The following is a 23,581-nucleotide window of genomic DNA, read 5'->3' as shown; positions in this document are numbered from 1 at the left end:
ATCCATTTCTACCTGACCACCATGAGGTTGCACTTGCAGAAGCCCCTGGCAGGAACTTCAATAGATTTTAAAAGGTGCACTTAAGCTCTCACTTTGTATAAAATTATCTAGAGACATATATGAATTGGTTGGTTGGTGACTTGCTTTTTTTGGTATCAAGGTGTCCAAAAATTTCAAGAAACACTTAGTGTTCTGACATTTTAGGACTGTCAAGCAACTAAACTCAGGGGAAAAAAACATCCTCTCACTGTCTGCTGTGTAATTTGCAGCAAACTTGATGTTCAAAAATGTGTATGAACATAAGATTGAACAAGTTCCACAAACATGTGACTAACAAATGGAAAAATGTGTCCCGGAACAAAGGGGGGATCAAAAGTAACAGTATCTGTTGTGGACACCAGATGTATTAAGAAGTGCAGTGCATCTCATGGACTGCACCAGATTTGCCAGTTCTTGCTGTGAGATATTACCTCACTCGTCCACCAAGGCACCTGCAAGTTCCCGGACATTTCCCACTGCTCCAGTTTCAACTGTTCTGCCTTATTATTATTCGACCATGCTGGTCATTTATGAACATTTGAACATCTTGACCATGTTCTGTTATAATCTCCACCCGGCACAGCCAGAAGAGGACTGGCCACCCCACATAGCCTGGTTCCTCTCTAGGTTTCTTCCTAGGTTTTGGCCTTTCTAGGGAGTTTTTCCTAGCCACCGTGCTTCTACACCTGCATTGCTTGCTGTTTGGGGTTTAAGGCTGGGTTTCTGTACAGCACTTTGAGATATCAGCTGATGTACGAAGGGCTATATAAATACATTTGATTTGATTTGATTTGAAGAGGACTCATGTGAATGTTAACCAGCCATTGAAAAAGAGTGGGACAACATTCCACAGGCCACAAATAACAGCCTGATTAACTCTATGCAAAGGACATGTGTTGTGCTGCATGAAGCAAATGTTGTTCACTCCAGATATTGACTGGTTTTCTGATCCACGCCCCTACCTTTAAAGAAAAGTTCTGTGATCAACAGATATTTGAATTCCCAGTCATTTGAAATCTACAGATTAGGTCCTAATGAATTGATTTCAATTTACTGATTTCCTTAAACGAACTGTAACCCAGTTAAATGTTTGAAATTATTGCATGTTTTGTTCAGTATATAAAAGGGTAACTCTCAACCCCAATTTCAGCTTTTGCCCAACCCCCTAAAATAAAAAAAATGCATTCAGGTGAGAAGTAGTGCGTGGAGGGAAATGACTCATCAATACAGCATTCATTTTGGGTGAGGATAAACATAGTTGCACTTGATCCCAACACTTGCTCACTAAAGCATACTTACCAGAAGTCCACTGGCATGATTTGTTAATACAATGATGTGCATTGCAAGCAAATATGGTTCTGGACAGAGAGCTTACAGTGATAAAGCACTGCATTTCTGACATCTATTTCCCCTTGCAGTGTATGTTGGCTTCCCCCATAGGGTACAAAACAAATCTTTGCAATTGGCTCAATCTGAAATGGGTGGGTAGAGTTCACTATTTAAAACTGTCGGATTGGTCCATGATGTGTAAACTCCACCCTCCAGCACACCAGTTGCATGAAATCAAGAGCACCTAATCGCAATTGGGAAATTGAACCAATTGAAATTAGGTTCATTGGTTGACACCTGTACATAATTAGCCATTCAGGTAAGAAGGGTCTGGGATTCCTTTATGAGGTGCAACCAAAACAGCTGTTAAACATTGCAACAGGGATATTCTGGCAGGGTGTCTGTCTAGCATTAGTTCTGAATACGGTTGTGGTTTTGATCACTAAAATGGCTGTGACTTTTGGACTCTCTTTGAGGTTAGTTTTTCAATGTATTCATCTGATTGGTTTACCATGTCTTAGTGTTCACTGGTTATTGATGTTTAACTGTCTGATTGTTTTGTAGTGTTTCTTGGATTTGTTATCCCTCCAATTAGCAGGCAACGTGTTTTACCCTTCAAGGTGCGTTTTGGTTCAAACTAATTCAAATCACAGTCTAGTTCCAATGGCTTAAGGCTGGCATTTTACCACAATGTTTTCTTTGTTTCCTAGGTGATGCTTATGGGCATCCTTCCTGCACTGGACCTGAACCAACTGGATCCCAAGCAAGTGTGGCGTCTGGTCCAAATGCTAAAGCTACTGGCTACAATACCCTGGCAAGTGTGACGCAGGGTCCAACTGCCAACCATGCCTCGGCAGAAGCGGCCCGCAACTCAGCAGAAGCAACTGCCAACCGTACCTCTGCAGAAGCGGCAGCCGGCCCCCGTGCCTCTGCAGAAGCGGCCCACGCCTCAGCTGAAGCAACTGCCAACCATGCCTCTGCAGAAGCGTCCGCCGGCCCCCGCGCCTCTGCAGAAGCGGCCTCAGCTGAAGCAACTGCCAACCATGTCTCTGCAGAAGCGGCTGGCCCCCGCGCCTCAGCTGAAGCAACTGCACACCATGCCTCTGCAGAAGCGGCTGGCCCCCGCGCCTCAGCTGAAGCAACTGCCAACCATACCTCTGCAGAAGCGTCCGCCGGTCCCCGTGCCTCTGCAGGAGCGGCAGGCGGCCTTGAACAGACGGCCCGACCCCTCAACAAGCTAGATAGGGAGATCATAATTTGGTTTGCCCAACTCCTTAATCGTCTTTCCCCTGTTACTGTGCCTCCATTTGAAGAAAAGGGCAAAGGTAACTGAGGTGAGGAATTGTGCAAACTAATGCGCTTGTTTGAAATGAGGATCTCCTTCAATTGCGCATCGTTATGCAAATTGTTTACAGGGGTGAACACTACAATGGTATGAATTGTTTTCAAAACCATACGACTAAAAGTGACATCTGATTGGGCCACTATTGCTGACACTTAGGTTGTACGGTTATGATTTTGATTTGTCCTGGTGTTCCTGCTACTCTTGACTGATTTGTTCAATAAACCATTTGACTTCCAAAATGCTGTGTCTTTTAAATGTGGGTTTCTCTTCTGCCTACAATGTGTTTGCTGATTAGGGACAGACTGGGTCTGGAGAAAAAGGGATTGTGGCTCACACCACTTGTGGAAACAGATTTGTTTACCTTTGTTTCTGGTAGTTGAGGAAAAGGTTGACTGCATTTCTTGTTTTAATTCCTCATTGTTTGCATAGTCAACACACACTTACCCCACCAGACATGCCACCAGGGGTCTTTTCACAGTCTCCAAATCCAGAACAAACGCACAATATTATATAGAGCCATGATTGGCTGGATCTCCCTTCCATATAGTGTAAGAGAACAGCAAACCGGGTTTAAAAAAACAAAACGGCTCAACGCGTCTCCCATGTGACCTACTGGTTGTGTCTGTGTAACAGATGCACAAATACACTTAACCCATTAACATATGAAAATTGCCAAGTTTTTTTTTTTTTGTCAGACCCCAGTAAGACTAGCTGTCACTAATGGGGATCCTAAAATATATATTCAACTACCTACCATTTGAAAAGCTGAAATAAACTACAAAACACTTTCCTACCCAGGTCTGACCTCCACAGGACACTGGGTGTGAAATGCTTCCTTGCAAGCTCTTTCCTCAACAGTACAGAATCAATATACAGTGCCTTGTGAAAGTATTCGACCCCCTTGAACTTTGCGACCTTTTGCCACATTTCAGGCTTCAAACAAAGATATAAAACTGTTTTTTTTTTTTGTGAAGAATCAACAAGTGGGACACAATCATGAAGTGGAACGACATTTATTGGATATTTCAAACTTTTTTAACAAATCAACTGACAAATTGGGCGTGCAAAATTATTCAGCCCCTTTACTTTCAGTGCAGCAAACTCTCTCCAGAAGTTCAGTGAGGATCTCTGAATGATCCAATGTTGACCTAAATGACTAATGATAAATACAATCTACCTGTGTGTAATCAAGTCTCCGTATAAATGCACCTGCACTGTGATGGTCTCAGAGGTCCGTTAAAAGCGCAGAGAGCATCATGAAGAACAAGGAACACACCAGGCAGGTCCGAGATACTGTTGTGAAGAAGTTTAAAGCCGGATTTGGATACAAAAAGATTTCCCAAGCTTTAAACATCCCAAGGAGCACTGTGCAAGCGATAATATTGAAATGGAAGGAGTATCTGGTCAGGTGCTCTGGTCAGATGAAACCAAAATTGAACTTTTTGGCAACAATGCAAAACGTTATGTTTGGCGTAAAAGCAACACAGCTGAACACACCATCCCCACTGTCAAACATGATGGTGGCAGCATCATGGTTTGGGCCTGCTTTTCTTCAGCAGGGACAGGGAAGATGGTTAAAATTGATGGGAAGATGGATGGAGCCAAATACAGGACCATTCTGGAAGAAAACCTGATGGAGTCTGCAAAAGACCTAAGACTGGGACGGAGATTTGTCTTCCAACAAGACAATGATCCAAAACATAAAGCAAAATCTACAATGGAATGGTTCAAAAATAAACATATCCAGGTGTTAGAATGGCCAAGTCAAAGTCCAGACCTGAATCCAATCGAGAATCTGTGGAAAGAACTGAAAACTGCTGTTCACAAATGCTCTCCATCCAACCTCACTGAGCTCGAGCTGTTTTGTGAAAAATTTCACTCTCTCCATGTGCTAAACTGATAGAGACATACCCCAAGCGACTTACAGCTGTAATCGCAGCAAAAGGTGGCGCTACAAAGTATTAACTTAAGGGGGCTGAATAATTTTGCACGCCCAATTTTTAAGTTTTTGATTTGTTAAAAAAGTTTGAAATATCCAATAAATGTCGTTCCACTTCATGATTGTGTCCCACTTGTTGTTGATTCTTCACAAAAATATACAGTTTTATATCTTTATGTTTGAAGCCTGAAATGTGGCAAAAGGTCGCAAAGTTCAAGGGGGCCGAATACGTTCGCAAGGCACTGTAAAAGCAGAGAGAGGACAAGGACATAGAGAGAGGGGAGTGACTGCAAATCATAGCACAGTCCATTTGTATGTTCCCATGGTAGCAAGCTTCTCCAATTAAATCTAGAATGGGCTTCCTATTTTGCAACAAAGCATCCCTCACTCATGTTGCCAAACATGCCCTTGTAAAACTGACTATCCATCAATCGTTGACTTCGGCGATATCATTTACAAAATAGCCTCTCAAACTCAACAAATTGGATGCGGTCTATCACAGTGCCATCCGTTTTGTCAACAAAGCCCCATATACTTCGCACCACTGCGAACTGTACTCTCTCGTTGGATGGCCCTCGCTTCATACTCATTGCCAAACCCACTGGCTCCAGGTCATCAAGTCATTGCTAGGTAAAGCCCCGCCTTATCTCAGTTCACTGGTCACTATCGCAGCACGCGCTCCAGCAGGTATATTTCACTGGTAACCCCCAAAGCCAATTCCTCCTTTGGCCGCCTTTCATTCCAGTTCTCTGCTGCCAATGGCTGGAACGAACTGCAAAAATCACTGAAGCTGGAGACTCATATCTCCCTCACTAACTTCAAGCACCAGCTGTCAGAGCAGCTCACAGATCATTGCACCTGTACATAGCCCATCTGTAAATAACCCATCCATCTACCTCATCCCCATACTGTATTCATTTATTTATTTTGCTCCTTTGCACACAAGTATTTCTACTTGCACATTCATCTTCTGCACCTCTATCACTCCAGTGTTTAATTGCTATATCGTAATTACCTCGCCACTATGGCCTATTTTATTGCCTTACCTCCCTCATCTTACCTCATTTGCACACACTGTATATATATATTTATTTTTTTCTACTGTATTATTCTGTATGTTTGTTTATTCCATTTGTAACTCTGTGTTGTATGTGTCGAACTGCTTTGCTTTATCTTGGCCAGGTCGCAGTTTTAAATGAGATCTTGTTCTCAACTAGCCTACCTGGTTAAATAAAGGTTTAATTAAAAACAAAAAACAAAAACTAGCCTACTGATCTGACGGCACTTGTTATGTTAACAATAACACTGAAAATATCAAAAAAGCGTCTTCAACAGGGTGATTCTATACCATTTTACAGAGGCCAGTTCATGAAGGAAGGCTTGCTCATTAAAGTTTTTTAGCAAGCGTCTATGACAAATCTGGACAGGTCGTTTCACAGAGCAGCCATTACGAAAACGGTGATCACTAAGGTCATTACAGAAAACACCAGACTGATACCTATCAGGATTATTTGTGAGGGTGACATCAAGGAGAGTAGCCTTTTCTGGGTGTTTGGAGTCATACCTTGTGGTATTGCTGATAATCTGAGAAAGATGTAGTGAGTCCCATTGATTTAGGACTTGGTCAGGTGGTTTAAGCATGTCCCAGTTTAGGTCACCTAGCAGGACAAATTCCGACTTAGTGTAAGGGGCCATGAGAGAGTTTAGGGCAGGTAGATTACTGGCCCGTGTTAATGGAGGACGATAGCACCAAGCAAAAGTCAACAAAGAGATATTTGAAAGTTTCATGCTTAAAACAAGCAAATCAAATTGTTTGGGGACAGATTTGGTGGAGACAACTGAGCACTGAAGGTGATCCTTGGAAAAGATGGCCACTCCCCCACCTTTAGAAGATCTGTTTTCTGAGGGTTGGAAATCAAGAGATTGACTGTTTTTGAGAGATTGACTGAGATTGACACTGTTCGGAGGTGCTAAATACTAATCGGCAGGCAAACATTAGACAATCCTACCGGTGTGTCTGAGCTATAATGGATATTACCAACTCTGTCCAAATATCTGTACATAAAACTGCTCAAATGTGAGGTGCAGCAGAGGAGCTACAGGAGGATGGGCTTATTTTCATGGCCTTGAATGGAATTGATGGAACAGAGTTTCCAATATGTTTGATGTGTTTGACTCCGTTCCATGGATTCCATTCCAGCCATTACAATCAGCCTGTCCTCCTCTAGCTCCTCCCACCAGCATCCTCTGGTGTGGCATTTTGGAACATTCTGAATAGGTCTACCACCGTGTGCACATTCATGCACTTAAAATGTGAAGAAATAATAGTTTTTCAACATTTGGATTCTAACATTGTGATCTGTTCCATCAGCCTTATGAATTGATACAGCGTATACCTCCACTATACTACTTTGATACACATCAGAGGGAATTAAGAATTGAGTACACAAAATGTCCATTGAAAACAAAGTGGTACACCTGCGTATATCCTCCATTACACCACTAACTGTACGATTTGAGAAGGGCGCTCCTCCCTCACTGCTTTTGCCTTTTCACATCACCTTCCGTAGACCGGTGCACTGCAGTTCAGGTTAGTAGAACTCCCTCATAGGCTGCATTACAAAGGCATCCAAATTCTGATATTTTTTTTCACTAATTAGTCTTTTGACCAATCAGCTCTGAAAAAGATCTGATGTGAAAAGATCTGATATGATTGCTCAAAACACTAATACTTGGAAAAATGATTAGAATTGGGCTCCCTGTGTAACACAGCAATAGGTCAGTTTCTACAGCTAAAGTGAGGCAACGCAACAACCAATGGTTGCGTGCCACATCATCAACTGTGTCATCCACTGACATATGATGTGGTTAGTTGATACTTAAAATACCTATCAAGGCGCTGTAAGATCTGGCAGACTTCAGCAACGTCTAAGCTTTGGAAAGGGCTGAAGTCTGTTTGGACTCAATCACAAACTACCTCATAGTCTGTTTGTTTACACAGGCAGCCCAATTCTGACCCTTTGCCCCGCGTTGCTGGCAAAACGGCTGACCTGATTGGTGAAAAGACCAATTAGTTGGAAAAATATCAGAATTTGGCAGCTACAGACGCATGAACATGTATGAAATTTAATATGCGTTCATCAATTGTCTGTTTTTTTGTAAATTGCTGAACTGAATTTGGTCTTTCTTTTGTCGTCCAATTCTCTCTCTGTTGTTCACCATACGTCAACGGATGACTGCACCTAATCGCATTTGGGAAATTGAACCAATGGAAATGAAGGTCATTGGCTGACAGCTGTACATAATTAGCCAGCCAGGTGAGAAGGGTCTGGGATTCCTTTATGAGGTGCAACCAAAACAGCTGTTTGACACAGCAACAGGGATATTCTGGCAGGCTGTCGAGAATTAGTTCTTGAATACTCTAGTGGTTTTGATCACTAATATGGCTTTTGGACTCTCTTTGAGGTTAGTTTTTCGATGCGGTCATCTGTTTGTTTACCTTGTCTTAAAGTCTTCGCTGGTTATTTATGTTTAACTGTCTGACTGTTTTGTAGTGTTTCTTGGATTTGTTGCCTGCTAATTGGAGGGATAACTTGTTTTACACTTAAAGGTGCGTTTTGCTTTTCACTAAGGTCAAATCACAGGTCTAGTTCCGATCCAAATTAAGGCTGGCATTTTACCACGTTTTCTTTGTTCCCTAGGTAACGCTCATGGGCATCCTGCCTACACTGGACCTGAACCAACTGGATCCTATGCCCAAGCAAGTGTGGTGTCTGGTCCAAATGCTAAAGTTACTGGCCACAATGCCACGTCAGCAGAAACTACTGGCCACAATGTCACGTCAGCAGAAGCTACAGGCCACGATGCCACGTCAGCAGAAGCTACTGGCCACGATGTCACGTCAGCAGAAGCTACTGGCCACGATGTCACGTCAGCAGAAGCTACTGGCCACGATGTCACGTCAGCAGAAGCTACTGGCCACGATGTCACGTCAGCAGAAGCTACTGGCCACGATGTCACGTCAGCAGAAGCTACTGGCCACGATGTCACGTCAGCAGAAGCTACTGGCCACGATGCCACGTCAGCAGAAGCTACTGGCCACGATGCCACGTCAGCAGAAGCTACTGGCCACGATGCCACGTCAGCAGAAGCTACTGGCCACGATGCCACGTCAGCAGAAGCTACTGGCCACGATGCCACGTCAGCAGAAGCTACTGGCCACGATGCCACGTCAGCAGAAGCTACTGGCCACGATGCCACGTCAGCAGAAGCTACTGGCCACGATGCCACGTCAGCAGAAGCTACTGGCCACGATGCCACGTCAGCAGAAGCTACTGGCCACGATGCCACGTCAGCAGAAGCTACTGGCCACGATGCCACGTCAGCAGAAGCTACTGGCCACGATGCCACGTCAGCAGAAGCTACTGGCCACGATGCCACGTCAGCAGAAGCTACTGGCCACGATGCCACGTCAAGTGTGAAGTCCAGCCCCGGCGGCTCAGCAGTAGTGTCAGGCGCCTCAGCAGTAGCGTCCGGCGCCGGCGCCTCAGCAGTAGCGACAGGACCCGGCGCCTCAGCAGAAGCGACAGGACCCGGCGCCTCAGCAGAAGCGACAGGACCCGGCGCCTCAGCAGAAGCGACAGGACCCGGCGCCTCAGCAGAAGCGACAGGACCCGGCGCCTCAGCAGAAGCGGCAGGTCCCGGCGCCTCAGCAGAAGCGACAAGCCTTGAACAGACGGCCCGACCACTCAACTAGGGAGATCATAATTTGGTTTGGCCAACTCCTTGTCTTACCCCTGTTACTGTGCCTCTTGCAGAAAAGGGTAAAGGTAACTGAGGTGGGGAAATGGGCGAACTAATGCGCTTGTTTGAAATGAGGATCTCCTTCACTTGTACATCATCATGCAAATTGTTTACAGGGGTGAACACAACAATGTTATGAATTGTTTTTATAACCATGTGACTAAATTGACTTCTGATGTAGTGATATTCCTGACACTTTTAGGTTCTACGGTTATGCTTTTGATTTAGCCTGGTGTTCCTGCTACTCTTGCATGATTTGCTCAATAAACCATTTGACTTTCAAAAAACCTTGTCCTTAAAATATAATGTTCTCTTCTGCCTACCATGTGCTTGCTGTTTGGGAACAGACTGTGGGCCTGGAGTAAAAGGGAATGTGGTTCACAACACTGGTATAAACAGATTTGTTTCTGGTAGTTCAAATTCTAAAGTTCTCTAACTTGTCAGAGCTCCCTCATATGTTCATACTTTACCTGTCCCTTAGTGTAGGCTGTTTGATTTACAGTAATCTGCCTTTTACCACCAATGCCTACAGAATGTGAATGCGGTTAAACTCATCGTCCCATTACCTGTCACTAACCTGTCCCAGGGACGCTGAAGTTTCTCCTTGGCCTTATTCAGAAACATTAAAACAACTTGACACATTCTGCCTGTTCTACAATGTTGGTCTGGCCAGACACATGGCTGCAATCATATATGCGTTCATCGCTTTCAGCTGTGAAAAGTACTCCACTTGGAGTCGTTCAGACATTCCTTATGTCAACTCAATGTGGTCTTCTGCACAATCCATTTCTACCTGACCACCATGAGGTTGCACTTGCAGAAGCCCCTGGCAGGAACTTCAATAGATTTTAAAAGGTGCACTTAAGCTCTCACTTTGTATAAAATTATCTAGAGACATATATGAATTGGTTGGTTGGTGACTTGCTTTTTTTGGTATCAAGGTGTCCAAAAATTTCAAGAAACACTTAGTGTTCTGACATTTTAGGACTGTCAAGCAACTAAACTCAGGGGAAAAAAACATCCTCTCACTGTCTGCTGTGTAATTTGCAGCAAACTTGATGTTCAAAAATGTGTATGAACATAAGATTGAACAAGTTCCACAAACATGTGACTAACAAATGGAAAAATGTGTCCCGGAACAAAGGGGGGATCAAAAGTAACAGTATCTGTTGTGGACACCAGATGTATTAAGAAGTGCAGTGCATCTCATGGACTGCACCAGATTTGCCAGTTCTTGCTGTGAGATATTACCTCACTCGTCCACCAAGGCACCTGCAAGTTCCCGGACATTTCCCACTGCTCCAGTTTCAACTGTTCTGCCTTATTATTATTCGACCATGCTGGTCATTTATGAACATTTGAACATCTTGGCCATGTTCTGTTATAATCTCCACCCGGCACAGCCAGAAGAGGACTGGCCATCCCACATATGCTCTCTCTAATTCTCTCTTTCTTTCTCTCTCTCGGAGGACATGAGCCCTAGGACCATGCCCCAGGAATACCTGACATGATGACTCCTTGCTGTCCCCAGTCCACCGGACTGTGCTGCTGCTCGTTTCAACTGTTCTGCCTTATTATTATTCGACCATGCTGGTCATTTATGAACATTTGAACATCTTGACCATGTTCTGTTATAATCTCCACCCGGCACAGCCAGAAGAGGACTGGCCACCCCACATAGCCTGGTTCCTCTCTAGGTTTCTTCCTAGGTTTTGGCCTTTCTAGGGAGTTTTTCCTAGCCACCGTGCTTCTACACCTGCATTGCTTGCTGTTTGGGGTTTTAGGCTGGGTTTCTGTACAGTACTTTGAGATATCAGCTGATGTACGAAGGGCTATATAAATACATTTGATTTGATTTGATTTGAAGAGGACTCATGTGAATGTTAACCAGCCATTGAAAAAGAGTGGGACAACATTCCACAGGCCACAAATAACAGCCTGATTAACTCTATGCAAAGGACATGTGTTGTGCTGCATGAAGCAAATGTTGTTCACTCCAGATATTGACTGGTTTTCTGATCCACGCCCCTACCTTTAAAGAAAAGTTCTGTGATCAACAGATATTTGAATTCCCAGTCATTTGAAATCTACAGATTAGGTCCTAATGAATTGATTTCAATTTACTGATTTCCTTAAACGAACTGTAACCCAGTAAAATGTTTGAAATTATTGCATGTTTTGTTCAGTATATAAAAGGGTAACTCTCAACCCCAATTTCAGCTTTTGCCCAACCCCCTAAAATAAAAAAAAATGCATTCAGGTGAGAAGTAGTGCGTGGAGGGAAATGACTCATCAATACAGCATTCATTTTGGGTGAGGTTAAACATAGTTGCACTTGATCCCAACACTTGCTCACTAAAGCATACTTACCAGAAGTCCACTGGCATGATTTGTTAATACAATGATGTGCATTGCAAGCAAATATGGTTCTGGACAGAGAGCTTACAGTGATAAAGCACTGCATTTCTGACATCTATTTCCCCTTGCAGTGTATGTTGGCTTCCCCCATAGGGTACAAAACAAATCTTTGCAATTGGCTCAATCTGAAATGGGTGGGTAGAGTTCACTATTTAAAACTGTCGGATTGGTCCATGATGTGTAAACTCCACCCTCCAGCACACCAGTGCACACCAGCTGCATGAAATCAAGAGCACCTAACCGCAATTGGGAAATTGAACCAATTGAAATTAGGTTCATTGGTTGACACCTGTACATAATTAGCCATTCAGGTAAGAAGGGTCTGGGATTCCTTTATGAGGTGCAACCAAAACAGCTGTTAAACATTGCAACAGGGATATTCTGGCAGGGTGTCTGTCTAGCATTAGTTCTGAATACGGTTGTGGTTTTGATCACTAAAATGGCTGTGACTTTTGGACTCTCTTTGAGGTTAGTTTTTCAATGTATTCATCTGATTGGTTTACCATGTCTTAGTGTTCACTGGTTATTGATGTTTAACTGTCTGATTGTTTTGTAGTGTTTCTTGGATTTGTTATCCCTCCAATTAGCAGGCAACGTGTTTTACCCTTCAAGGTGCGTTTTGGTTCAAACTAATTCAAATCACAGTCTAGTTCCAATGGCTTAAGGCTGGCATTTTACCACAATGTTTTCTTTGTTTCCTAGGTGATGCTTATGGGCATCCTTCCTGCACTGGACCTGAACCAACTGGATCCCAAGCAAGTGTGGCGTCTGGTCCAAATGCTAAAGCTACTGGCTACAATACCCTGGCAAGTGTGACGCAGGGTCCAACTGCCAACCATGCCTCGGCAGAAGCGGCCCGCAACTCAGCAGAAGCAACTGCCAACCGTACCTCTGCAGAAGCGGCAGCCGGCCCCCGTGCCTCTGCAGAAGCGGCCCACGCCTCAGCTGAAGCAACTGCCAACCATGCCTCTGCAGAAGCGTCCGCCGGCCCCCGCGCCTCTGCAGAAGCGGCCTCAGCTGAAGCAACTGCCAACCATGTCTCTGCAGAAGCGGCTGGCCCCCGCGCCTCAGCTGAAGCAACTGCACACCATGCCTCTGCAGAAGCGGCTGGCCCCCGCGCCTCAGCTGAAGCAACTGCCAACCATACCTCTGCAGAAGCGTCCGCCGGTCCCCGTGCCTCTGCAGGAGCGGCAGGCGGCCTTGAACAGACGGCCCGACCCCTCAACAAGCTAGATAGGGAGATCATAATTTGGTTTGCCCAACTCCTTAATCGTCTTTCCCCTGTTACTGTGCCTCCATTTGAAGAAAAGGGCAAAGGTAACTGAGGTGAGGAATTGTGCAAACTAATGCGCTTGTTTGAAATGAGGATCTCCTTCAATTGCGCATCGTTATGCAAATTGTTTACAGGGGTGAACACTACAATGGTATGAATTGTTTTCAAAACCATACGACTAAAAGTGACATCTGATTGGGCCACTATTGCTGACACTTAGGTTGTACGGTTATGATTTTGATTTGTCCTGGTGTTCCTGCTACTCTTGACTGATTTGTTCAATAAACCATTTGACTTCCAAAATGCTGTGTCTTTTAAATGTGGGTTTCTCTTCTGCCTACAATGTGTTTGCTGATTAGGGACAGACTGGGTCTGGAGAAAAAGGGATTGTGGCTCACACCACTTGTGGAAACAGATTTGTTTACCTTTGTTTCTGGTAGTTGAGGAAAAGGTTGACTGCATTTCTTGTTTTAATTCCTCATTGTTTGCATAGTCAACACACACTTACCCCACCAGACATGCCACCAGGGGTCTTTTCACAGTCTCCAAATCCAGAACAAACGCACAATATTATATAGAGCCATGATTGGCTGGATCTCCCTTCCATATAGTGTAAGAGAACAGCAAACCGGGTTTAAAAAAACAAAACGGCTCAACGCGTCTCCCATGTGACCTACTGGTTGTGTCTGTGTAACAGATGCACAAATACACTTAACCCATTAACATATGAAAATTGCCAAGTTTTTTTTTTTTTGTCAGACCCCAGTAAGACTAGCTGTCACTAATGGGGATCCTAAAATATATATTCAACTACCTACCATTTGAAAAGCTGAAATAAACTACAAAACACTTTCCTACCCAGGTCTGACCTCCACAGGACACTGGGTGTGAAATGCTTCCTTGCAAGCTCTTTCCTCAACAGTACAGAATCAATATACAGTGCCTTGTGAAAGTATTCGACCCCCTTGAACTTTGCGACCTTTTGCCACATTTCAGGCTTCAAACAAAGATATAAAACTGTTTTTTTTTTTGTGAAGAATCAACAAGTGGGACACAATCATGAAGTGGAACGACATTTATTGGATATTTCAAACTTTTTTAACAAATCAACTGACAAATTGGGCGTGCAAAATTATTCAGCCCCTTTACTTTCAGTGCAGCAAACTCTCTCCAGAAGTTCAGTGAGGATCTCTGAATGATCCAATGTTGACCTAAATGACTAATGATAAATACAATCTACCTGTGTGTAATCAAGTCTCCGTATAAATGCACCTGCACTGTGATGGTCTCAGAGGTCCGTTAAAAGCGCAGAGAGCATCATGAAGAACAAGGAACACACCAGGCAGGTCCGAGATACTGTTGTGAAGAAGTTTAAAGCCGGATTTGGATACAAAAAGATTTCCCAAGCTTTAAACATCCCAAGGAGCACTGTGCAAGCGATAATATTGAAATGGAAGGAGTATCTGGTCAGGTGCTCTGGTCAGATGAAACCAAAATTGAACTTTTTGGCAACAATGCAAAACGTTATGTTTGGCGTAAAAGCAACACAGCTGAACACACCATCCCCACTGTCAAACATGATGGTGGCAGCATCATGGTTTGGGCCTGCTTTTCTTCAGCAGGGACAGGGAAGATGGTTAAAATTGATGGGAAGATGGATGGAGCCAAATACAGGACCATTCTGGAAGAAAACCTGATGGAGTCTGCAAAAGACCTAAGACTGGGACGGAGATTTGTCTTCCAACAAGACAATGATCCAAAACATAAAGCAAAATCTACAATGGAATGGTTCAAAAATAAACATATCCAGGTGTTAGAATGGCCAAGTCAAAGTCCAGACCTGAATCCAATCGAGAATCTGTGGAAAGAACTGAAAACTGCTGTTCACAAATGCTCTCCATCCAACCTCACTGAGCTCGAGCTGTTTTGTGAAAAATTTCACTCTCTCCATGTGCTAAACTGATAGAGACATACCCCAAGCGACTTACAGCTGTAATCGCAGCAAAAGGTGGCGCTACAAAGTATTAACTTAAGGGGGCTGAATAATTTTGCACGCCCAATTTTTAAGTTTTTGATTTGTTAAAAAAGTTTGAAATATCCAATAAATGTCGTTCCACTTCATGATTGTGTCCCACTTGTTGTTGATTCTTCACAAAAATATACAGTTTTATATCTTTATGTTTGAAGCCTGAAATGTGGCAAAAGGTCGCAAAGTTCAAGGGGGCCGAATACGTTCGCAAGGCACTGTAAAAGCAGAGAGAGGACAAGGACATAGAGAGAGGGGAGTGACTGCAAATCATAGCACAGTCCATTTGTATGTTCCCATGGTAGCAAGCTTCTCCAATTAAATCTAGAATGGGCTTCCTATTTTGCAACAAAGCATCCCTCACTCATGTTGCCAAACATGCCCTTGTAAAACTGACTATCCATCAATCGTTGACTTCGGCGATATCATTTACAAAATAGCCTCTCAAACTCAACAAATTGGATGCGGTCTATCACAGTGCCATCCGTTTTGTCAACAAAGCCCCATATACTTCGCACCACTGCGAACTGTACTCTCTCGTTGGATGGCCCTCGCTTCATACTCATTGCCAAACCCACTGGCTCCAGGTCATCAAGTCATTGCTAGGTAAAGCCCCGCCTTATCTCAGTTCACTGGTCACTATCGCAGCACGCGCTCCAGCAGGTATATTTCACTGGTAACCCCCAAAGCCAATTCCTCCTTTGGCCGCCTTTCATTCCAGTTCTCTGCTGCCAATGGCTGGAACGAACTGCAAAAATCACTGAAGCTGGAGACTCATATCTCCCTCACTAACTTCAAGCACCAGCTGTCAGAGCAGCTCACAGATCATTGCACCTGTACATAGCCCATCTGTAAATAACCCATCCATCTACCTCATCCCCATACTGTATTCATTTATTTATTTTGCTCCTTTGCACACAAGTATTTCTACTTGCACATTCATCTTCTGCACCTCTATCACTCCAGTGTTTAATTGCTATATCGTAATTACCTCGCCACTATGGCCTATTTTATTGCCTTACCTCCCTCATCTTACCTCATTTGCACACACTGTATATATATATTTATTTTTTTCTACTGTATTATTCTGTATGTTTGTTTATTCCATTTGTAACTCTGTGTTGTATGTGTCGAACTGCTTTGCTTTATCTTGGCCAGGTCGCAGTTTTAAATGAGATCTTGTTCTCAACTAGCCTACCTGGTTAAATAAAGGTTTAATTAAAAACAAAAAACAAAAACTAGCCTACTGATCTGACGGCACTTGTTATGTTAACAATAACACTGAAAATATCAAAAAAGCGTCTTCAACAGGGTGATTCTATACCATTTTACAGAGGCCAGTTCATGAAGGAAGGCTTGCTCATTAAAGTTTTTTAGCAAGCGTCTATGACAAATCTGGACAGGTCGTTTCACAGAGCAGCCATTACGAAAACGGTGATCACTAAGGTCATTACAGAAAACACCAGACTGATACCTATCAGGATTATTTGTGAGGGTGACATCAAGGAGAGTAGCCTTTTCTGGGTGTTTGGAGTCATACCTTGTGGTATTGCTGATAATCTGAGAAATATGTAGTGAGTCCCATTGATTTAGGACTTGGTCAGGTGGTTTAAGCATGTCCCAGTTTAGGTCACCTAGCAGGACAAATTCCGACTTAGTGTAAGGGGCCATGAGAGAGTTTAGGGCAGGTAGATTACTGGCCCGTGTTGATGGAGGACGATAGCACCAAGCAAAAGTCAACAAAGAGATATTTGAAAGTTTCATGCTTAAAACAAGCAAATCAAATTGTTTGGGGACAGATTTTGGGGAGACAACTGAGCACTGAAGGTGATCCTTGGAAAAGATGGCCACTCCCCCACCTTTAGAAGATCTGTTTTCTGAGGGTTGGAAATCAAGAGATTGACTGTTTTTGAGAGATTGACTGAGATTGACACTGTTCGGAGGTGCTAAATACTAATTGAAAAGGCAAACATTAGACAATCCTACCGGTGTGTCTGAGCTATAATGGATATTACCATATCTGTCCAAATATCTGTACATAACACTGCTCAAATGTGAGGTGCAGCAGAGGAGCTACAGGAGGATGGGCTTATTTTCATGGCCTTGAATGGAATTGATGGAACAGAGTTTCCAATATGTTTGATGTGTTTGACTCCGTTCCATGGATTCCATTCCAGCCATTACAATCAGCCTGTCCTCCTCTAGCTCCTCCCACCAGCATCCTCTGGTGTGGCATTTTGGAACATTCTGAATAGGTCTACCACCGTGTGCACATTCATGCACTTAAAATGTGAAGAAATAATAGTTTTTCAACATTTGGATTCTAACATTCTGATCTGTTCCATCAGCCTTATGAATTGATACAGCATATACCTCCACTATACTACTTTGATACACATCAGTGGGGATTAAGAATTGAGTACACAAAATGTCCATTGAAAACAAAGTGGTACACCTGCGTATATCCTCCATTACACCACTAACTGTACGATTTGAGAAGGGCGCTCCTCCCTCACTGCTTTTGCCTTTTCACATCACCTTCTGTAGACCGGTGCACTGCAGTTCAGGTTAGTAGAACTCCCTCATAGGCTGCATTACAAAGGCATCCCAATTCTGATTTTTTTTTCCCACTAATCCCACTAAAGATCTGATGTGAAAAGATCTGATGTGATTGCTCAAAACACAAATACTTGGAAAAACGATTAGAATTGGGCTCCCTGTGTAACACAGCAATAGGTCAGTTTCTACAGCTAAAGTGAGGCAACGCAACAACCAATGGTTGCGTGCCACATCATCAACTGTGTCATCCACTGACATATGATGTGGTTAGTTGATACTTAAAATACCTATCAAGGCGATGTAAGATCTGGCAGACTTCAGCAACATCTAAGCTTTGGAAAGTGGCTGAAGTCTGTTTGGACACAATGACAAACTACCTGGTCCCAGCCACACAGGATGAGTTTACACAGGGAGCCCAATTCTGATCCTTTGCTGGCAAAACGGCTGATCTGATTGGTGAAAAGACCAATTAGTGGTAAAAAGTTCAGAATTTGGCAGCTACAGACGCATGAACATGTATGAAATTGAATATGCGTTCATCAATTGTCTGTTTTTTTGTAAGTTGTTGAACTGAATTTGGTCTTTCTTTTGTCATCCAATTCTCTCTCTGTTGTTCACCATACGTCAACGGATGACTGCACCTAATCGCATTTGGGAAATTGAACCATTGGCTAACAGCTGTACATAATTAGCCAGCCAGGGTAGAAGGGTCTGGGATTCCTTTATGAGGTGCAACCAAAACAGCTGTTAGACATAGCAACAGGGATTTTCTGGCAGGCTGTCGAGAATTAGTTATTGAATACTGTTGTGGTTTTGATCACTAATATGGCTGTGACTTTTGGACTCTCTTTGAGGTTAGTTTTTCTCAATGTATTCATCTGGTTGGTTTACCTTGTCTAAAGGTGTTCACTGGTTATTTATGTTTAACTGTCTGACTGTTTTGTAGTGTTTCTTGGATTTGTTTCCTGCTAATTGGAGGGATAAGTTGTTTTACACTTAAAGGTGCGTTTTGCTTTACACTAATTCAGGTCAAATCACAGGTCTAGTTCCGATGCAAATTAAGGCTGGCATTTTACCACAATGTTGTCTTTGTTTCCTAGGTAACGCTCATGGGCATCCTGCCTACACTGGACCTGAACCAACTGGATCATATGCCCAAGCAAGTGTGGTGTCTGGTCCAAATGCTAAAGCTACTGGCCACGATGCCACGTCAGCAGACGCTACTGGCCACGATGCCACGTCAGCAGACGCTACTGGCCACAATGCCACGTCAGCGGACGCTACTGGCCACAATGCCACATCAACGGAAGCTACTGGCCACAATGTCACGTCAGCAGAAGCGTCAGGCCCCGGCGCCTCAGCAGAAGCGTCCGGCGCCTCAGCAGAAGCTTCAGGCCCCGGCGCCTCAGCAGAAGCTTCAGGCCCCGGCGCCTCAGCAGAAGCTTCAGGCCCCGGCGCCTCAGCAGAAGCTTCAGGCCCCGGCGCCTCAGCAGAAGCTTCAGGCCCCGGCGCCTCAGCAGAAGCTTCAGGCCCCGGCGCCTCAGCAGAAGCTTCAGGCCCCGGCGCCTCAGCAGAAGCTTCAGGCCCCGGCGCCTCAGCAGAAGCTTCAGGCCCCGGCTCCTCAGCAGAAGCTTCAGGCCCCGGCTCCTCAGCAGAAGCTTCAGGCCCCGGCGCCTCAGCAGAAGTGTCCGGCGCCTCAGCAGAAGCTTCAGGCCCCGGCGCCTCAGCAGAAGCTTCAGGCCCCGGCGCCTCAGCAGAAGCTTCAGGCCCCGGCGCCTCAGCAGAAGCGTCAGGCCCCGGCGCCTCAGCAGAAGCGTCAGGCCCCGGCGCCTCAGCAGAAGCGTCAGGCCCCGGCGCCTCAGCAGAAGCGTCAGGCCCCGGCGCCTCAGCAGAAGCGTCAGGCCCCGGCGCCTCAGCAGAAGCTTCAGGCCCCGGCGCCTCAGCAGAAGCAACAAGCCTTGATCAGACGGCCCGACCACTCAACTAGGGAGATCATTATTTGGTTTGGCCAACTCCTTAATCGTCTTATCCCTGTTACTGTGCCTATTGCAGAAAAGGGTTAAGGTAACTGAGGTGGGGAAATGTGCAAACTAATGTGCTTGTTTGAAATGAGGATCTCCTTCACTTGTACATCGTCATGCAAATTGTTTACAGGTTTGGACGATACAATGTTATGAATTGTTTTTATAACCATGCGACTAAATTGACTTCTGATGTAGTGATATTCCTGACACACTTTTAGGTTCTACGGTTATGCTTTTGATTTAGCCTGGTGTTCCTGCTACTCTTGCATGATTTGCTCAATAAACCATTTGACTTTCAAAAAACCTTGTCCTTAAAATATAATGTTCTCTTCTGCCTACCATGTGCTTGCTGTTTGGGAACAGACTGTGGGCCTGGAGTAAAAGGGAATGTGTTTCACAACACTGGTATAAACAGATTTGTTTCTGGTAGTTCAAATTCTAAAGTTCTCTAACTTGTCAGAGCTCCCTCATATGTTCATACTTTACCTGTCCCTTTGTGTAGGCTGTTTGATTTACAGTAATCTGCCTTTTACCACCAATGCCTACAGAATGTGAATGCAGTTAAACTCATCGTCCCATTACCTGTCACTAACCTGTCCCAGGGACGCTGAAGTTTCTCCTTGGCCTTATTCAGAAACATTAAAACAACTTGATACATTCTGCCTGTTCTACAATGTTGGTCTGGCCAGACACATGGCTGCAATCATATATGCGTTCATTGCTTTCAGTTGTGAAAAGTACTCCACTTGGAGTCGTTCAGACATTCCTTATGCCAACTCTCAATGTGGTCTTCTGCACAATCCAATTCTACCTGACCACAATGAGGTTGCACTTGCAGAAGCCCCTGGTAGGAACTTCAATAGATTTTAAAAGGTGCACTTAAGCTCTCACTTTGTACAAAATTATCTAGAGACATAAATATGAATTGGTTCTTAAGCCTGGCTGGTGACTTTCTTTTTTTTGGTATCAAGGTGTCCAACAATTTCAAGAAACACTTAGCATTCTGACATTTTAGGACTGTCAAGCAACTAAACTCAGGGGAAAAAAAACATTGTCTCACTGTCAGCTGTGTAATTTGCGGCAAACTTGATGTACAAAAATGTGTATGAATATAAAAGATTCAACAACAAACTGAACAAGTTCCACAAACATGTGACTAACAAATGGAATGTGTTCCAGAACAAAGGGGGGGTCAAAAGTAACAGTATCTGTTGTGGACACCAGATGTATTAAGAACTGCAGTGCATCTCATGGACTTTGCCAGTTCTTGCTGTGAGATATTGCCCCACTCGTCCACCAAGGCACCTGCAAGTTTCCAGACATTTCTGGGGGGAATGGCCCTCACCCTCCGATCCAACAGGTCCTAGACGTGCTCAATGGGATTGAGTTCCAAGCTCTTTGCTGGCAATGGCAGAACACTGGACATTCCTGTCTTGCAGGAAATCACGCACAGAACGAGCAGTATGGCTGGTGGCATTGTCATGCTGGAGGGTCATGTCAGGATGAGTCTGCAGGAAGGGAACGACATGAGGGAGGAGGAGGTCTTCCCTTTAACGTACAGCGTTGAGATTGCCTGCAAGACAACAATGATGATGCTGTGACACACCGCCCCAGACCATGACGGACCCTCCACCTCCAAATCGATCCCGCTCCAGATTTTCAGGCCTCGGTGTAACGCTCAAATGTGAATCCGACCATCACCCCCGGTGAGACAAAACCATACCTCGTCAATGTAGAACACTTTTTGTCAGTCCTGTCTAGACCAGCGACTGTGGGTTTGTGCCCATAGGCGACGTTGTTGCCTGTGATGTCTGGTGATGTCTGGTGAGGACCTGCCTTACAACAGGCCTACAAGCCCTCAGTCCAGCCTCTCTCAGCCTATTGCGGACAGTCTGAGCACTGATGGAGGGATTGTGCGTTCCTGGAGTTCCTGATCAGCTGTCTGTCTTGTCTCAATGTAGCGCTGTCATTGGCGTCTCACAGTACGGACATTGCAATTTATTGCACTGGCCACATCAGCAGTCCTCATGCCTCCTTGCAGCATACCTAAGGCACGTTCACGCAGATGAGCAGGGACCCTGGGCATCTCTCTTTTGGTGTTTTTTCAGAGTCAGTAAAAAGGCCTCTTTTGTGTTTTAAGTTTTCATAACTGTGACCTTAATTGCTTACCGTCTGTAAGCTGTTAGTGTCTTAACGATCGTTCGAAAGGTGCATGTTGAAGGAACTTCAATAGATTTTGAAAGGTGCACTTAAGCTCGCACTTTGTACAAATTAATCTAGAGACAAAAATATGAATTGGTTCTTAAGCCTGGCTGGTGACTTGCTTTTTTTGGTATCAAGGTGTCCAACAATTTCAAGAAACACTTAGCGTTCTGTAAGCTGTTAGTGTCTTAACGATCGTTCGACAGGTGCATGTTCATGAAATGGGAAACAATGTTAAAGCCCATACAATGAAGATCTGTGAAGTTATTTGGATTTTTACAATTTATCTTTGAATGACAGGGTCCTGAAAACGGGACTTTTGTTTCTGACAATTTGTTCATGGAGGAATTAAATCTAAAGCTGCAAGTGTGGACTCTAGTAAAATGTTTGATTAAAGCACTAAATTTGTCACAGAGGGAGATGTCCTCTGGCGCTGCTTTGAAACTTTTTTTTGGGTACGGGGGGGGGGGGGGGGTCTGAATGATTTGGATTCTGTGATCATTTACCCATGATCAGATCGATCTGAGTTTATAAACATTTTGTTCTGAAAATAATCTGATGACATTAATCTGATCCACATGTCACAGAATCCAGTTTGAGTGCTTTGAACAGGCCTACACCTTGCCATTTACTGGACAGGTTGAGGTACTACTTCTACACTTTCATAGGGAAACATGAGTAAACTGTAGTGAACAAAAATAAACACAACTTGTAAAGTGTTGATCTCATGTTTCATGAGCTGAAATAAAAGATCTGTTGCCAGAGGATTTAATGTTCAGTTTTTTTACGATAAGCCGCCTCCAACTTGGCAACACGTCCAACCGGGCTCCCAACCACAGACCACGTGTAACCACGCCAACCAATGACATCCACAACAGGCTTCTTTACCTGTGTGATCGTCTGAGACCAGCCATCCGGACAGCTGATGACACTAAGGGGTATTTCTGTCTGTAATAAAGCCCTTTTGTGGGGAAAACTCATTCTGATTGGCAGGGCCTGGCTCTCAAGTGTGCCAGGCCCATCAACGGCTGTGCCCAAATCAAATACAAAATTTGAATTGTTCACATACACATGGTTAGCAGATGTTAATGCGAGTGTAGCGAAATGATTGTGCTTCTAGTTCTGACCATGCAGTAATATCTAACAACTAATCTAACCTAAAAATTTCACAACAACTACCTTATACACACAAGTGTAAAGGAATGAATCAGTAATGAATATGTAAATAAAAATATATGAATGAGAGATTGCCGAACGGCATAGGCAAGATGCAGTAGATGGTATAGAGTACAGTATATACATATGAGATGAGTAATGTAGGGTATGTAAACATTATATAATGTGGCATTGTTTAAAGTAGCTAGTGATACATTTATTACATACATTTTTCCATTACTAAAGTGGCTAAAGATTTGAATCAGTATGTTGGCAGCAGCCACTCAATGTTAGTGGTGGCTGTTTAACAGTCTGATGGCCTTGAGATAGAAGCTGTTTTTCAGTCTGTCGGTCCCCGCTTTGATGCACCTGTACTGACCTCGCCTTCTGGTTTATAGCGGGGTGAACAGGCAGTGGCTCGGGTGGTTGATGTCCTTGATGATCTTTTTAGCCTTCTTGTGACATCGGG

The 23,581-nt window shown here is 44.1% G+C and overlaps 2 protein-coding genes across 2 annotated transcripts; both read left to right on the top strand.

The window, feature by feature from the left end:
- Window positions 1-1,712: 1,712 nt before the first annotated feature.
- LOC110522609 (uncharacterized) lies at window positions 1,713-20,058 on the top strand. The gene is made up of 7 exons (XM_090230791.1): window positions 1,713-1,844; window positions 8,207-8,262; window positions 8,354-9,405; window positions 12,576-12,632; window positions 18,524-18,585; window positions 18,678-18,733; window positions 18,832-20,058. Exons 1-7 carry the CDS (start codon window positions 1,816-1,818, stop codon window positions 19,716-19,718), a joined length of 2,199 nt encoding a protein of 732 aa, XP_090086917.1. The 5' UTR covers window positions 1,713-1,815; the 3' UTR covers window positions 19,719-20,058.
- On the top strand, window positions 12,210-13,449 carry LOC149984180 (uncharacterized). The gene is made up of 3 exons (XM_090233508.1): window positions 12,210-12,341; window positions 12,430-12,485; window positions 12,576-13,449. Exon 3 carries the CDS (start codon window positions 12,711-12,713, stop codon window positions 13,104-13,106), a length of 396 nt encoding a protein of 131 aa, XP_090089634.1. The 5' UTR covers window positions 12,210-12,341; window positions 12,430-12,485; window positions 12,576-12,710; the 3' UTR covers window positions 13,107-13,449.
- Window positions 20,059-23,581: the final 3,523 nt, after the last annotated feature.

The sequence above is a fragment of the Oncorhynchus mykiss genome, chromosome 4, assembly GCF_057628025.1.
Source record: "Oncorhynchus mykiss isolate SJ-2025 chromosome 4, ASM5762802v1, whole genome shotgun sequence".
NCBI classification, from domain to species: domain Eukaryota; kingdom Metazoa; phylum Chordata; class Actinopteri; order Salmoniformes; family Salmonidae; genus Oncorhynchus; species Oncorhynchus mykiss.
This window is presented reverse-complemented; position numbering and strand designations above follow the sequence as displayed.

Excerpts from the sequence above, each read along its gene's own strand:
- LOC110522609 (XM_090230791.1), top strand. The coding sequence starts at position 1,816 with ATGGCTGTGACTTTTGGACTCTCTTTGAG. Across the intron at positions 9,406-12,575 it reads AGACGGCCCGACCACTCAAC|GTGATGCTTATGGGCATCCT; the intron begins TAGGGAGATCAT and ends TTTGTTTCCTAG. Across the intron at positions 12,633-18,523 it reads ACCAACTGGATCCCAAGCAA|TTATTGAATACTGTTGTGGT; the intron begins GTGTGGCGTCTG and ends GTCGAGAATTAG.
- LOC149984180 (XM_090233508.1), top strand. The coding sequence starts at position 12,711 with ATGCCTCGGCAGAAGCGGCCCGCAACTCAGCAGAAGCAACTGCCAACC.